Below are 17,652 nucleotides of genomic sequence, written 5' to 3' on the forward strand. Positions count from 1 at the left end.
CTTGTGATTCAAAGCTACCCCAGGCAGAAAAGTCGGAGAGACTATGATGTCCAATTAACCACCCCAAACGGAAGTGGAACTGTGGCTCAGGTGGTACAGCATTAGTCTTTAGCAGAAAAGCTCAAGGACAGCCAGAGATGCCTTGAATTCAAACCCCAGGACCAGCACGCACACACACACACACACACACACACACACACACACACACACACACACACACACCCCATACACCATACACACACATACACATACACATACATGGAGCTTTTATAAGCTAGGCTTGGTGGAACATTCCTGTCATTCTAGTACTCAGGAGGCTGATATAGGAAGATCATGGGTTAGAGAGAAACTAAGGATACATAGAGTTCAAGGCCAGCTTGGCCTCATGGGAATATTTAAAAAAAAAAAAAGGTAGTTGCTATTATTGTAAATACCATGAATTAGAATGCAAATTTAGTCAAAGTTTTCATAGGCTTATGTCCAGTTATTATGCAGAGATTTTTTTCCTTCAAAGTCATGCATACTTAACCAATTTTCAGAAGCTCTAAGTGGTGGCTAGGTATTACTTCCTGTTGAATTAGCAGTTGCTGAGTAGTCCGGTCTTTGTACAACCCTGCAATCCACTAATGTGATATTTAATGAGGAGACATCAGTCTGGAGAAAGGTAGTCAATATAAATCAGTGTTTACAATGTGTGATTAACTCTGAAATATTTCATCAATGCTGTGGTCCCAGGCAGCCTCTATGCTAATTACTAGAATCTGCGCATGTTTCTGGGGACTTGAACGGACCCTGGGTATTACAAACAGGAGCAGTAAAATTGCAATTATGCTTGGACCGTCTCTGATGACAATTTATGCATTTGGTGTGATGACCTCCCTTCTCCCAAGAGGGCAATAAAGAGAATGCATTTTCATTAAGATACTAATGCACTTAATCACAAGGGGAAAGGGTTAGGAAGTAGTGAAAGGACCTTCAAGCATTGTGTGACAGAGCCGATAGGAGAGAGGGGCTTTATTTTAAAGGTAGCTGCTTTACAAAGCTACAGTCAGTCTTCAGCGCATCCCAAATAATTGTGTAGTCTCCACCTGAGAAGCATTTAAAGTTTGGATTTTCTTCTGGTTACTGGTTTATCATTTCAAATATGGAGGTACTGGTATAAATAATATAAAGCCTAATATTAAAATATAACTGAAGGCCTGGCAACTGTGGCTCTGGCCTCTAATCCTACCTATTCAGGAGGCTGAGATTTGAGGATAAGGATTCAAAGCCAGCCCAGACTGGAAAGTCCAGGAGACTCTTATTTCCAATTAACCACCAAAAAGCAGGAAATGCTCTGTGGTTCAAGTGGTAGAGCATCAGCCTTGAAGACAAAATGTTCAGAGACAGTGCTCAGATCTTGAATTCAAACCCCAGGACTGGCACAAAAGGAAAGCAAAAAGCAAACCAACTTGATAGCAGTCTACATTTATTTAGAACATTTTCGTGGAACTTGAATGTTTGGAATTATTTATGCAAATGATGTAATGAACTGGATCAGGGTGGGAAAGAAGGTAACCATGGTTATCGCCACTGCTGTCAGCATCATCCTTTGCAGAGTGGAGACATGTGTTGAGATGCTCTGGAAAGTCTTACAGTTACAATTATGGACTCTCTGCCCCTCCCACTAGGGACTTATCATAAAGTCTTGCATTAACTTTGTTTCTCATTGTGATATGTCATTCCGGGTAGTAAAGACAGGAAGCCCAGAGCACCAAAAGATACCCAGGACTGAGGACAAGAATCCATTTTCTGTGCTTATATTTAATTTTTGTGCAGGTATAAGGACATGGTAGGACCTCACACACTTGCTAGACTTTTTTTTTTTTTTTTGGTTGGTGGTGGGGCTTGAACTCTGGGCCTGGGCGCTGTCCCTTAGCTCTTCAGCTCAAGGTGAGCACTTTACCACTTGCACCACAGCACCACTTCCAGTTTTCTGTCTTTGAACCACTATCCTCAGATCTCAGCTTCCTGAATAGCTAGGATTACAGGCGTGAGCCACCAGCACAAGGCTCTACCCGTTGAACCACACCTCCCCTTCCATCTTTTTGTTGGCTAATTGTTGATGAGAGTCTCATGGACTTTTCTAGCCAGACTAGCTTCAAACTTTCATCCTCAGATCTCAGCCTCCTGAGTAGCTAGGAATACAGATGTGAACCACCACCACTCAGCTTTAGTGCATATATTTCTGTGTCTGCATATCTATCTATCATCTATCTATCTACCTATCCATCCATCTTTCTACATTTTCTTAATGAACTTGATTTCTTTTGGACCCTAAGAATCTAGAAGAGCACACTTTGTATGAATGGGCATGTCTTAGTGATTGTTTGTTTTTTCAGTCCTTGCAGTCATCCAGAGGATTTAGGATTTAGGAATCAAAAGAAATTGCAACATAGATTCCAATCACAAAAAACCTAATTAATCTTTTGAAGAGCATCAGTACAGGCTTCTCTTGTGTCACTCATTTTCTTCATGTGGAAGTACAAATATCAGCTTTGTGACATTTCTCACACTTTTGATGAATCTCACGAGATGTTTTGGGGAAGTGGAGGTAGGGCAGGAATGGCAGAGCTGACAATTTCCTTGGGATACTAATATTTCCCAGCAGCTGTGAGTCCTAACTGCTTCTTTTCTTTGAACTCTGTTGTAGGTAATATAGAATATAGCTGCCCTGCCACGAATGAATGTGAAATCACAAAGCGCAGACGTAAATCCTGTCAGGCATGCCGCTTCATGAAGTGCCTAAAAGTGGGCATGCTGAAAGAAGGTAAGGGGTTTGTTTGGGGGATGGGGATCCCTGTGTTTTACATTTGGGGTTTAGGGGTTTCGGTGGGTGGGGGAGTTTCACTGATTTTATAAAAACCATAAAAAGAGGGGGTATCAGTAAGGACATCGAATCAGATTGGCAGAATACGACTTCTTTGTGCCTGAGCTTTCTGGGACCTCCTGGCTACGGGCTTGACATCATCCAGAAGGGACAAGGTAGGACAATGCATCTGGTATGCAGCTGAAACCATCAGGTATGCTTGATAGTCTGGGTCTTTTGATCATTGCAATTCACAGAAAGAAGAAGATGAAGACAAACCAAGTAACTCCTAATGTTACTGATTTTCTTCTGATTGCTATATTCGCAGAGAAATCTTTTTCCCCCCTAACTAATCTTGGCCTTCAAGTAGTCTTTGGGGATTAATTTCTAGTATAAGGAGCTTAGAGTACAATACTAAAATTGCTTCCCTATTTACTCCCATTTGGGGATAATAAGAACAACACGAACTATTAACAGTGAATTAAGCAATTGCCCCACTTTACATAATTATTAATCATGTTAATTACATGGTTAATAACACATTTACTAACATACTTGATAACAGGTAAGCCAAGAATTGAACTCATCAGTTCTAGTGGTCACTCAAGTATTCTACACATGACAAAGGTCCTAAAATGCTTGTACATTTCAGCGTGTTTAGCAAGAGTGATATTTCAACTTGGGAATAGGGACATGTTTCCCTCCTCCACTGTCTTTAAAAGGCCTACCATTTAGGTTTTAAGTATTTTCATATGTCTTTGTACATGATATATTTTATAGATGTGTATTGAACATACTGCATTTTTACTTTGTTTCTCTAGTCTCAGAAAATTTACCAGAGTTTAAAATTAATAGAGTTTTTATAAAGAAACAAAGTGAAATGTGGTGATTAAAGTTTGAAAGAGATTGTGTCCATTAGTATTTAAAGACATATCATCTATAGCATCATAGAAATGGGCTTTGTTCTTGAGATTGAGCTTATTAGGTGGTATATTTTATTGTTACTGGAGACTCTTTTTGAAATTCTAAATTCATGTTGATCAGAATACAAATTTACCAAGTGGAACCAAAGCTTCGGTTGCATGTGATATCACTGGATCATATTATTTTCCCTGCTTATGCTTGTTTGAAGACTTCCTTTTTTCTACTGTCACCATTTACAGAAGGATGAGTGGACCAGCTTATACTCATGAGACTTTCTATCTTGAACATCCCTGTTTGTCTAGTAGGAACACAGAAGACATCTCCAGTTCTTGTCACCTCTTCTTTAGCCAGGCACGAACAAACAGAGACCCTTAAAGTTAGTTTCAAAGTTTTAAACAATTTTATTGTGGTATAACAGGGTTAACCTCAGCCTCATGCTTGGAAGGCAGGCACTGTTGTACCCTGTTTGAGTTCTGTAACTTTATAATTAAAGCATTAAAGCATTGGCTACTGTGTCAAGCAAAAATTTCCCAATATTCTAGTAATATGAATCTATCTGTCTGTCTGTCTGTCTGAAGGAGGGAGACATAGAAAGAAGAAAGGCAGACAGAGTTAGATAGTAGGGACATACTATTGGGGTGGTATATTCCAGAAGTGTAAAGAAGAAAGAAACAATAAGTTGGTGACAAGTTACACTAGTGAACAAAAATAAGAAAGAGGAGGACATCTTTTTAAGTGGCATTGTTTGGATTGTTTATAGTTAACAGGCTTGGCCTTACAAAAGCATTTGCTACATATTTATTGATAGAATCTCATGAGCCAGGCATGATTCCAGGCCAAAGTAACCCTAATTGGAGAAACAGACCAGATTGTTTTTGTTGCTTAGACACTCATATGAAAATGCCAGTAGGACTGTGTCTTGACAAAGGCCAACACATAAATAAAGGCCAAAAAACAACAAGGTTTCCTTTAGTTAAGGGAAGGATGAGAGATTACTTCCTGGAGGTAGTAAAGCTTTAAACCCTGTAGCCAAGAACATACAAAACAGAACCCACAACAGAGGATCCTCAGCAGTATAATAATAAATAAATATTAATGAATAGGTAATAAAAAGCTATAATTCAGGATGTAAAAAGTGATGGATTGTTAAGTTTTGGCCCTCATTTTATTCACTTACCATCTAGTTGGGCTGTAGAGATTTAAACTAAGCTTAATGCCTATTCAAAAAAGCTTAATTAAAAGTAGTTCCCAACTCCTATAATTTGAGAAATCAATATTTTTTCCAAAAATCATGGTTTAGTTCAATGTTCTGAGAAGTCTATCAATGGGCACTTTTGTTGAATGTGTTCTAGATGGAGATTTTATTTTCAAAACACTAAAATACGTAGAGACATACCTCCATTTCCAGGAAGGCAGAAGTATTATTTTTTCTTTTCTGGTGCTTCAATTTGATTTTTGCTAATATCATTTACTCAATTGATTTTTCTCCCAAGTTTAAGGAAAAGCAAGAAGAGTATTTTTCTTCTAAATAATTGTTCCCATGGTACTTTCTAATGGAGTAAATTTGAAGATTGATAAGTTGGTAACAATAGATGAAGAGGGTTCCCTGTGTGTAATTAAGTGTTGTTGGTTCACGTAAATGGGACCATAATTATTCATAACTCACACCTCTGTCCTTGCTGTTATTAAGCCTTTACAGGGTGTATTTTCAAGGGAATCACTGCAGTTGCTGATATGTCCAGATAATAATTTATTTTCTTTTATTCCTTATGGCCACTTAGATGGGGAAATGTCAGTTCTCTAAGCCCTCTTCCTCCTCCCCTCCCCTTCCCCTTTGGTCTTGAGTAAACATGGAATATTCTCTCTCTCTTTTTTTCCCTTTCGTACTTAAAAAATGCTGTGAAATATCACACTACCCCCTGCATATAAATGCACCATTATATGTGACTATTTCCCTGGCTCAACACTAGCTTTCTAAGCCTGGAGAGTATGATACCGTCTTAAATGTATCTTTATGGATGTAGAGGGAGTTCAGTCCCATGCAGCATGTCAGAGATCATGATGTAGTAAATCTATTCAAATGTAAACCTGTTCAATTCAATTACCAGTCTTCATAATAAAATCTGTGGCTTACAACCCCCGTGTTGACCACAGCAGTCCGTACAGGATGATGGCACCGCAGGTCTGGAAATTGACAGACAAAATCTATTTAAACAACAACAACAACAACAAGAAAAAACACCCAAAACAACATTAGCTGGAGAATCTGAAATGAAATCAGGTTTCAACAGCTTTGATGGGAACGTCTTTTCTTTAGCAGGTATTTTTATTCAACTTGCCAAATGCATCCTAGGAAAAGTACTGCCTGGGGGAAATGAAGAAGGTTTTCATTATAAAAGAGGTTTATAGAAAGACAAGACCTTTACAGTGTTAAGAATAATAACTCTTTCACTGTGTTGACGGGCATCTCAGCCAATTGAAGCATAACCCTTTGAGAAGACAGCAGAGTATAGGAGAGGGTGTGAAAGGGAAGAGATGGCTTATGGGTAAGTGCATCCTGTCGATCACATAGAGTGAAAATACATGGTTGTAAGTTAGGCTTCATTAGCCAGTACCAAAATAGTATTGAAATGAACTAACATTTAGATTTTTAAGATCATATACTATATGATGTAAATAATATATACTACATGGATATATATTAGTTGAAACAGAAGGAAAGAAAGAAAGGAGGGAAGGTGTGAGAAAGGAATAGAGCGAGAGAGAGAAGGAGAGAAAGAAAGGAGGGAAGGTGTGAGAGAGAAATAGAGCAAGAGAGAGAAGGAAAGAAAGAAAAGAGGGAAGGTGTGAGAAAGGAATAGAGCGAGAGAGAGAAGGAGAGAAAGAAAGGAGGGAAGGTGTGAGAGAGAAATAGAGCAAGAGAGAGAAGGAAAGAAAGAAAGGAGGGAAGGTGAGAGAGAGAAAGAGAGAGAGAGAAACCAAACCAACAGTTCTATTAGAGAAGATAACAAAATTCCATAACATTACACAAAACTTGTAGTCATAGAGTTAAGGAAATAATGATTTGTCCAAATCCAAACAGTTGTAACATTCACTATGCTGAAACATCCCCTTTATCTTTCTCCTTGCTCTGTTTGGTGGGTGAACATTACGAACGATGGGCCAGCATTATATTTCCAGCATTATACTGTACTGTGTGTCAGACAAAACCCATCTATTACATGATATCTGGTCTCAACATTCCCTTTTCATTTTTTTCAGGTATTGCTTATTTGAAGGGAAAAACGAAAACTAATCAAGGTGTACCTATAAATCTGGTCAAGATTTATTTTTATTTTGCTCTCCCTCCTTGGTTTTTTAAAGGCTATTACAGTACCTACGGGTTCAGTTTTCTCTGTCAGTAACAAAGACGGTTTATGGAAGCAATAATGATGTAGGTATAGAATTCATTGTCCAAAGGCTCGAAGGGCGTTTTGATATTATTGACACAATAGGTTTCACTTTGACAACTCAAGTGTTTTTCTCTCACTCTTGGAGGTGAGTAAGAGTTACACTGATGCACCAAACCAGCATCTATCAAAGTATGAATGCATTAGGCAACTTAGAGGGCCAGTTTAATTATTTTATGCCAAGAAAGTATGCTTTTTTAATTTGCCTAAAGGTACTATGATGCTTAACCTTTAACTCTTGAGTTTCATTATCTGTAAAATAATATCAATACTTGATAGCTTTTGCAAAGAAACTATTACACACTTTACATAAAATATGACAGAGGCCTGAGAGAATAGCTTGATATAGAACAATGCTTTACTTGCATGTGCCTAGCACTGTGTTCTATCTCCAGCCCCAGCATCACACACACACACACACACACACACACACACACACACACACACACAGGTTAATACCATATTATGTGGCCTAAAGCATAGACTAGATCAAGTATAGCTACTATCCCCAGAGACAGTAAAAGTCCAGCTTTGGGGTGAGTTGGACCTAGATCTGACTCTTAATCTTAGATTGACTTCTTAAACCTGTGACAAGTGATCTAACTCAAGACTTGCTTGCTTTAACCTGGTGCTTATTGTTGTTTTTCTTTGTTGATTTTTATTGAAGAGCAAGAGTTTCAGTGTGAGCACAGGTCAAGGACACGATTAGCAGGGAGTCCTATGATCTAGAATCTGGAGATAGATATCATATTGATTTGTTGGATTACCCCCCTACATGGAAAATTTGTTAACCTTTGACAGTATTAATGACTTGAAAGTGGCTTTCTGTTGTTTTTCATTGAAGTATGTTTTAAGTGACAGATTTTAAGTGAAAATTTAAAGGAAAATCATGTGTTCAGAAATATGGGAATTTCTCCTCACCATTAACTGTCCAAACAAGAGTATAGAATAGATGTAGGGTATTCAACCTATTCAATATTCAACAATATTCAATATTCAACAATATTGCAGATAAAGTATACTTTTAAATAGTGGTTTCACATTAGAAAGGCGAATTTAACACCATGATCGGAAAAGGAAAAGGAAATGGAAGAAAGGGAGAAAGAGAAGGGAGAAGAGAAAAAGAGCAAGATTAAGAAGAGCAGATATGGGAAAAAAAATCACAGGTTGGACATAAGTTTTAGTAAACCTCAAGTATTAATTGAGATCTCCATTGGTGTCTAGCAAAATATTGTGCTTTGGCTTTAATTATAATTTTTATACCTTATAGCACTGATTTCAAACTAGTCTATTTGTCTTAAAGGTTCTCCATTATCTTATGTAAAAGAGATCGGTTGGACTGTACTCTTTCTCATTTCTTTTTCTATCCTGAAATTATATAGACTGTATTTTAAAATGACATCATACCTACAGAAACACTATACTAGCATATGATATGAAAATATCATATGATGATGATATTGAATTTGTAAATGTAACATGAACTGGGGCTTAGTTAACATGGATACTGTATTCTGTCATGATAAATTTTGTCTAAACTGAAAAAAAATGGATTTTATTTTAATTTTTCTAGAAAAGCAGAAAGGATATAATTTTTTTAAATCAAAGTTATCCATAGCATTGAAGGAACAGTAGAAAAATTAGTAGGTATTTAAATGCTTGGGAGCTAACACATTGATTGCAGTTTGCTTATATTTGAGGATCTTTTGCTCTACCTACCACATCTTGTCAATATATTGAAGTTCAGTCAGTGTAGTTTTATTTCTATTAACACCTAAAATCTCATCACAGATTGTTGTGATTGCTACTGGCCAGATTTTATTTGAAGTTTCATAATTACATTTTTAAAATAAAAAATATTGACAGCATCAGGAGAGGAGAAGAGCAAGCCAATCTAATATGAAATACCTTCTTTTTCTTTACTTCTGCATTTTCTTCCTTCTTGTTTTTAATTGTGAAAATACTGTACAGAGAGGTTACAATTACATGAAAAAGGTAATTTCTTATCAAGCATTGTTGCCTCCTCCTTTGTTTCCCCTTCCCATCCCTTCCCCTCTCTACCCCCAAATACTACCTTCAACGGAAAACGAATCAATGAAATGAATAAAATGTGTAAAATAATTATTAAGTGTTTTTTAGCCACCATATTTGTTTTTCATATTTGACTTAACCATTTTAAAATATGGGATTGTTATAGAGGTGATCTCTGTTATTTGAACATATTTCTCCCACTCTTAAAAATCTACAAAAAGAAAAGAATGACAGTTGCAGATAGACACTGTTGATGAACATTGATGAATTCTGAATCCTTATGTTCTTGATAAGTGAAAACAGAGAATGAGAATCTGCATTTGAAATATGTCACTGTTCAACATAAAAAGAATACAGGGTATTAATGTTTAATTTTCATGTTACAATCCCAGTCAGCATAGAAAAGTGGGGCTCCAGGTGTCAGACTCTAATTAAGCTCATAATAAATGTACGGGCGTGTTAGTAACTTACCCAGTGTCCCTTTGCTGATAAAAAGGAAATGGGAAATTAGGTGCCATAGTCCCAATCCACCTACATCTGTATTGTTTGGCCATGGAGGAGCCTATAACTCTTCTACACTTGGGTCAGTTGCCCATGTCTCAGCAGTGGTCTGAAATCCTCATTTGTGTTTAGATGAACTGAGAAAGAATCCTGGTGATCTGAGAAAAGCAGTAAAACTTACAGACCTAAGAAAAAGGCTGGAGTCTAAAGTATATGTAGGAGTTTTGCTCATCAGCAAGGAAAAATTTTTCCTTAGGATTGTAATCTGAGGAATCCGCACTTCTTAGTTTTGTGGAGCTGCTGAAGACATAGAGGATGAGTATATGTCCTCCTTCTCCTCTTCATCTTCGTCTTCTTTGTCTTGTTCTTCTTCTTGTGGCAGGGTAGCTTTATAGTTTGAGCACTAGACAGACACTCTACCACTTGAGCCACTCCCTCAACCCTTTCCGTTTTAGTTATTTTTGCACAGAGTCTCACATTTTTGCTACAATCCTCCCAACTTCCAGCTGGGCTTAGAATGAGCCATTGTGCCTCACCCTAAGAAATGCTTTTATGGGATAGGGGAGCAGACTTGAGCCACACTGACTTGGAGTAGGCAGTGTGCATCAGGAACTCCATGATCAGGATGGCAAGGGTTGAAGACAACTGTGTCTGAAAAGGTCAGTGCCCACTGTATGCCCAGCTTAAATTCTATGGCCTGGCAAATCTTAGAGCTATCAAGAATTGCCCATCTCTATGTTAATAGAAAGCCCTCCACTTATTCATTAATGGGGCCGAGCTAACTTACAGGAAATCTCTGGCAGAAAGAAACAGAGGGGCTATGGAGGAAAGGGAACTCCTCTTCTGTGTTAGAGGACTTTTCCCCAGATTTATTTATTCAGAGCCATTTCATGACAATCCATAGGGTATACAGGCCCTATTTCTTTTTTTGAGGGGACAGTGTATATGTGCGCATCTGTGTTTGTGTGGTATATACATATAAATATGTATATATATATATATATATGCGAGAGAGTAAAACAGAACAGATATTACAGTTATCTATTTAGCTGTCATTGTATCCAGCCAATCAGTTGTCCTAGTCCCCAGGACATCAAGAAAAAAAAATTATTCCAGAACTGTTTTTCTGCAATGACAGCTTGAGTCTTTATTTATATATGGCAGCAAGAACTCTGGGGATCTTCTGGGTTTACCCAATCAGGAGGAGCAACTTTCTTGTCTAATTATCCTTTTGTTTGATATTTCCCATTTTAACAAAATGAACATCGAAAGGCTAAAGCATTTTCCAGGTAAGTTCTCTGTTAAGAAAAAAAATACAAACCTACTTAGATCATTTACTAACAAGTGGGTTTGTTTTTGCTTACTTAATGAGCCTGCTTTGTAATTCATCCTCACAAACTCTCTTTTATACAAAACCTCTCAAGAAGACATTTACCAAGGTGATAGTTTTTCTTCACATCTAACATCATTATGATGCTAAGTTAAAAAAAAAAAAGGTGTGGGGGGGTTGAAATTATTGGTAGGGAAAGTTAGGTTCCTACTGCCTTCAAAAACCAGAACAAAGAAAAGGAGAAAGCTTTAATGGTATTCAAGGGAAATATTTCTGTGTTAGATGACAGTTAATAGAACTGCGTTGACCTCACTGGTATTTCATGCACTCTCTGTTGTAATTTTATCCCACGAAGCTCCCTCATTAATGCAGAGAATTAAACAAAACTCCCAAGTTATAATCCAAGCAATAGCAAAGGGGGTGGGGGAAACGTGGCTCATTTGAGAATCTTGTCTTGACATGAAGCCACTTGGGAATGTATTAAAGGTACACAAGATCTTATTTCATGTACAGACACTGCCTTACCAGAGGACAACTTTATTCATATTTTGTTGATATGAATTCATATGAAATATGAATGGTCAGGAATAGCAGCTAAGATGAATAACCTGATCTTAAAAGTTGAATATGCATTAGGCTGCACACTGTATATTTCAGTTGGATTATTTCATCTTATTATTTTATTTTTGTGAGCTAATTTTTATGATTATGGTATCCTCCCATTGCACAGAAGAAAAAAGGAGTAGAGATATTAGGATATTTCTCCATTTTTTTTCAGTGTCTAAGTTGAGTACACTTTTTGTTTTGTTTTGTCTTTGTGATGTGAGACTTTGAATCCAGGGCTTTTCATAGGCTAGGCAAGCACTCATCCTTTGAGCTACTGGCACAGTCAACTTGGTGGTGACAGTTACAAACTACGTGAATAAATATCAACGGTACTCAAGGTGTTCAGCTTCTGAAATTCAATGGTATACACTTTCAGCAAACACTGCATGGCATTCTATTTCAATCCAAATTGGAGCATAGAGGAAATGTTTGTCTTGTGGCATGATTTTAATTGTCTGGCTTAGTTCTTAGAACATGAACTTCAGAAACATATTCCTTCTTCATTGTGACTTTATAGAGTGGGATGAACTTGATTCATTGACGTGAGCTCTGTCTACCTCTGCACTCACAGAGTACTAGAATCTTACCCTTTTTAAAAATGGAAAAATGAAGAGCTGGGAAGTTGGCTCAGTAGTAGAATGCTTGCCTCACATACATGAGGCCCTGGGTTCTATTCCTTAGCACAGTAGCAGAAAAAAGCCAGAAGTGGTACTGTGACTCAAGTGGTAGAGGGCTCACCTTGAGCTAAAGAGTTGAAGGACAGTGCCCAGGCCCAGAGTTCAAGCCCCACAACCAACAATCAATCAATCCATCAATCAATCAAAATTTTAAAAAAGAAGAAAATTCAACTAGAATTCTCTAAATATTTCTCCATGATTAAATTCCTGTGTGGCTTGGAAAATTACCACATATTCACCGTGTATTCTGCATTTCTAGAACAATCACATAGCTATGATTTTAAGGAATATATATATGTATATATATATGTATATATAGCCAGCTATGTTTGAAATGAGGTAAACTCTCTGATCTGTCTGAATGTAACACCACACATTCTTTTACCTGAACCAATTTCTACGTGCATTCCTATTATAGAGGGCAGAGAGATAGAACAAAAGTTTTAAAAATATACCTTTTAGCTCCTTCTTTTCTAATTGGGATATTATTAAAAGTTAATAATTCACTTGATATTTCCCATTTGTTATTGCCATTTGCCAGCTTGCAAGAGGAAGCTAACATTTATTTAATGTGTGGCACATTTTTTTTCTCCTTTTGAATTACAAAAATCCACCAATGGTTTTATGCCCACGGGAAGGGCTGGTGCTTCAACCTTTGCTCAGACGTTGAAAGTCTGTGACCCTGCAGTAAGTAGTGAGGGAGGTTCCACAAGGCCATAGCCAGGAGGACTCAGACAAAAGATATTTGTTCTTTGTCATGACATGTACACATATTAACATGGCATTGATATTTATGACATTGTACTTAAATGTAACGAAGTGAGCCTTTCAGCATTTGATAAGGTCAATTTAATCAAAGTGTTTTGTGATTTTATTTCATTTGGATTCCTGTCATCTTTCTTGGTAAGACTCTGTAGAGTACTATTCTATCTATATTTTTTATTAGCTATCATGTTGTTCATGTAGAAATCCTCTTTAGTCAAAAATCATCACTGGCCATTGCTTGAGAGATTGTTCTATGATGTGCTTGTGTCTCTCCATTCCCTACTGCCCCCATTTTCCTATCTCTTCTCCCCTCTTTCCGTGTCTCTGTTTCTTTCTTTGTGTCTCTGTCTTTGTCTCTGTATATCGATCTCTTTCTCTCTGTGTCTGTCTGTCTCTTTGTGTCTGTATATCTTCCTGCCCCTGTCTCTCTTGCTTACTAGGTTAAGGAGCCACCAACCAGCTTCCCTAAGGCAAACTGTCTGCAAAGGAACAAGCCAGCTGGCTTGGCCAAGGTTGATCAATGATGAGAGGTAGGCTGGGTTCCAGGTTCACAAAAGCCACTCAGTGGAGAGTAGGTCAGCGGCTTCCCCAAAGCCAATTAGCTGGCAGAAGTCGGAGGTGCCTGGTGCTAGCCAAATTCCCTGAGCCTGATGGTACTAGTGGGGAGTCCATCCTTGGGCTTCCTGGCAAACCAGACTTAAGTGTGTGGCAGATTGTGCTTTCCGAGAGCCAGTGTGGCTTTGTGGCTACCCAAGCAAATAGCAGGGACCTGCCACTCCCACTCACCGTTACCCAAGAAGACCGTACAGCCCAGGCACAGTGATGTCTGATTGTCAGTGAGATGGGTTTCAACGGATCCTCCACACCAGTCGCTTGTTGTACCTTACTTGAGCTGACATCTTTCCAAAGTTGACATGGATATGAATCATGATGTTAAAAGTGAATAATATGGAAACGTTTGTTGGAAGCAGGAAGCATTTCAGAGACCTCTGGTATGAGAACCTTTTCTTATAGATGACCATCTGCAACGAAATGGAACTCATCACACAATCCAAAGAGTGAATTTCTCAGCAGTTGCGCTTGGCTTAGCTGGCTTTGTCTAAGGCTGTTCAAATGTGGGATTGTAGTCTCTTCCTATTTTCCAAAGAATTGCATTTCCATCTACCAAGTCTTTTTTTTTCCTACAGAAATGGCTTAATCATAACTCTAGCATGCCTGAATTGTTTCATGGAAATTTTTAGATATCATAGAGAGGTGGGTAGTTTAAGGAATGCAGCCTATAACAATGAGATAGTTTACATCACCAAGTTTAGCATAATACATGTTTCTGCTATTCATTTTAGTCTTATAAAGAGAATAGTGCCCTCTTAGGAAATCAAGTCCATTTACCTGGTCTACCTCTCAGCTTTTTGCTGGAATAAGGATTTTATTCAAGGTCATCTGAACTCTTATTTCACATCTTCCCCCGGGATTATCCAATTAATAACCACAAAGTTTCCCCCTAACGTGTAACTTTTGGAGCACACAAACTTCTTCCCCTCCACTACCACTGCCCCTGTTTTTCCTTTTAACTTAAAATAAATGCCTTCTGCAAGTCAGATTTCTCTACAATGCTATAGAGTTTCTACTTGATAATTCTCAAGCATATGAGCTCCATAAGTATCCCCTGCCGTGCTCTCCTAGGTACTTTTATTCTAGACCTATGCTTCAGCAAGAAGAATACTGGTGGCCCGTGCCTGTGATTCTAGCTACTCAGGAGGCTGAAATCTAAGCATCACAGTTGAAAGCCAGACTAGGCGGGAAAATTCCAGAGACATTTATCACCAATTAACCTCCCAAAAGATCTTAAGGGGAGCTGTGGCTCAAGTAGTAGAGCACTAGCCTTGATCAAAAGAGCTCAGGGACAGTATAGAGGCCCTCAATTCAAGTTCCAGGACTGGTATACACACACACACACATACACACACACACACACACACACTATCATTTTAAAAATCAATATTATCCTAATCATTAGTATATGTGAATCCAGTTACCTTGCAGTTTCTCCAACCCAGCCAGGCTTATTACCAATTTCCTTATCACTTTGAAATATTTGGAAGGAAAATTAGACTTCTTCCTCATGGTTGTGACTTATTTTCAATATTTCTCTTTGTCAGAAATGCAGACTATTCTTTCTACCATGTTAAAATTAAGGTGAGGGATAACCTCACTGTCTGCCTACCATCCAGATAAGACACATTTGTAAGTTCACCCTTTATTCAACATTCACTCATTTTAAGGATGGCTCTACACCACTCCATCCATTAAGTGCTCAGGGTTAAAAGTGAGTCTAATGAAGCTGGGCACAGTGATGTCTCTGCTAGTCCCAGATATTCAAGAGGCTGAGATGGGAAGATCTCTTGAACCCAGAAGTTCAAAGTTAGCTTGAGTGGCTTAATTGCTATCTGAAAAGCAGAATAGAGAGATAAGAAATTTTGCCATGGAGAGGGGAGAGAAAGAAGGAAAGAAGAGATGAATATGACTCAGGGGATTTTGCTTCATGAGAAGATGATAATCATTTACAACCCCCGGTGACTTACATTTGTATAGGTCTTATCCCTTTCTGAATTTGACCATACTTGCACATTCATATTGCTTTGTAGAACTTAGCATTTTACCTTCCTGTTTTCCAGAGCAAGAAGTATAGCATAAAGATAAAGAATATAAACTTGGGGATCAAATGGAGTGAGGATTGAGCTCTTGAAATGTGTCTGATACAATGGAAGTTTAACTTCTATGAAGTTGAATTGCTCACTTGGCTGGTGGCCACCATATTGGACAGTGTAGGGAGGGAAAGCTGGCCAGTCAAAACGTTACTACTTAGTAGCCATCTCCAGAAAACACCTTTATTAAAAAAAACAATAATTTATTTAAAATTATCTTTAGTTGTACAAAGGAGTTTGAATTGAACATGTAAGTTCAAAGTCTCTTTATCTTTGAATATGGCTTATCTATTCAATGAAGATTGAAATTATACATATAGTAGAGGATATTGTTCATGGTGCTGTGCCTGTTGAACAATAGCAGTTAGAAACATTACCCGTTGCTATGGAACTTAATATGTTCCATGGAGCAAAACATGAACAGCCTGAGAACTATGTCCATTTCTAATTTAATTATTCATTACATTTAATATAATATTAGAGGTTCAATGTAATACAGCTTTTTTCTTTTTGAAAATGTCAGTTTTGGGATACTTTCAAGCTACATTTCTACAACATGGGTATTAGAATAATTTTTCTCATAAGTAGTGAATTGTAGAAAACAATAATCTATGAATGATGCTCACATTTTTCTTTATATATGTGAGACCATGACATGATTGTATTTTAAATAGTACTGTTTTGAATGTATATTTACAAGTCTGATAGTACAAGGCCAGTTGGCACCAAAATTTTTTTAAAAAGGGAGAAGAAAAATCAGTAACTTTTTCATAAATGATTTATATGATAGTGAAAATGAGAATGACCTATTTCAAATCACTTATGTAAATACTTTGCCTAAGATCAGACATCTAGGAAATAGTAAAGCCAGGAGTGAGGTGACCTTCATGGCATCCGATGCCCTTGTGTAGTACTGATATTTCTAATGAAGTCTTTGGTTCTCCTCTTAATTAATTTTACCAGTGTCAAAAGGTGAAATATTACTTGAGTCGCATAGAAGCCTCTATTGTTTGGTGATACTTCCCTTTGTGAGCTAGGAGGTCTTTATTTCCAGCAATGGGTTTGGTGCCAGAGCTGTTACAAATTCCAAAATCCTTCATTGTTGTAGCTGTTCTAAAACAAGGACGTTATGCAATATAGTAAATTTTTCTATGTCCCCTAATACTGCTCCCTGCAGAACCAGTAGATTATTTCCTAAATTTTTTGTACAGACTATCTCTGCCACTTCTTAGAAGTGATTTGCATAATGAATGGGCACTCGTATTTATGAATGGCACTCCTTTCTATGGAGATGACCGTGGTTCATTGTCCAGCAGAAGAGAATCTGCCAGTGCCCAGCATTTGTTCCCCAGAGACTGACCCAATGCCACTCTCTGATGATCTCATTTTCTGTTTGTAGCATCTGTTTGTTCCATGTCATCAACAGGTGAGAGTCATGGCTTTTTAAAAAGATGCATTTCTCCATGATTTTCTATGTGTCTATAGGTCTCCATAGAAGCTCATGCCTATAATCCCAGCTACTCAGGAAGCTGAGATCTGAGGAAAGAGGTTCAGAGCTAGTCTGGGTAGAAAAATCATTGAGAACTCTTATTTTCAAAAGCTGTACGTAGAGGCATGTTTGACATGCTAGCACATCAATCTTGAATGAAAAACCCAAGCAAGAATGTGAGGGTCTGAGTTCAATTTCCTTTCTGGAAGAAGAGAAAGAAGGAAAGAAAGAGGGGGGGGGTGAGAAGGAGGGAGAGAGGGAAAAAGAAAAAGAGAAGAAAGAAAAAGAATGAACCAATGAATAAATAAATTGTTAACTAGTATCTGG

At 37.8% G+C, this 17,652-nt stretch overlaps 1 protein-coding gene across 12 annotated transcripts in view; it reads left to right on the forward strand.

Moving 5' to 3' along the window:
• Esrrg (estrogen related receptor gamma) overlaps nt 1–17,652 on the forward strand; it is a 612,729-nt gene that overhangs the window by 455,508 nt on the left and 139,569 nt on the right. For all 12 annotated transcript variants that reach the window (XM_070041493.1, XM_070041489.1, XM_070041499.1 and 9 more), the window contains one exon: nt 2,693–2,809. In XM_070041493.1, coding sequence (XP_069897594.1) covers nt 2,693–2,809 — 117 coding nt within the window. The remainder of the gene's footprint in view (nt 1–2,692; nt 2,810–17,652) is intronic.

The sequence above is a fragment of the Dipodomys merriami genome, unplaced genomic scaffold, assembly GCF_024711535.1.
Source record: "Dipodomys merriami isolate MVZ:Mamm:240054 unplaced genomic scaffold, mDipMer1.0.p SCAF_31, whole genome shotgun sequence".
In the NCBI taxonomy this organism is placed as follows: domain Eukaryota; kingdom Metazoa; phylum Chordata; class Mammalia; order Rodentia; family Heteromyidae; genus Dipodomys; species Dipodomys merriami.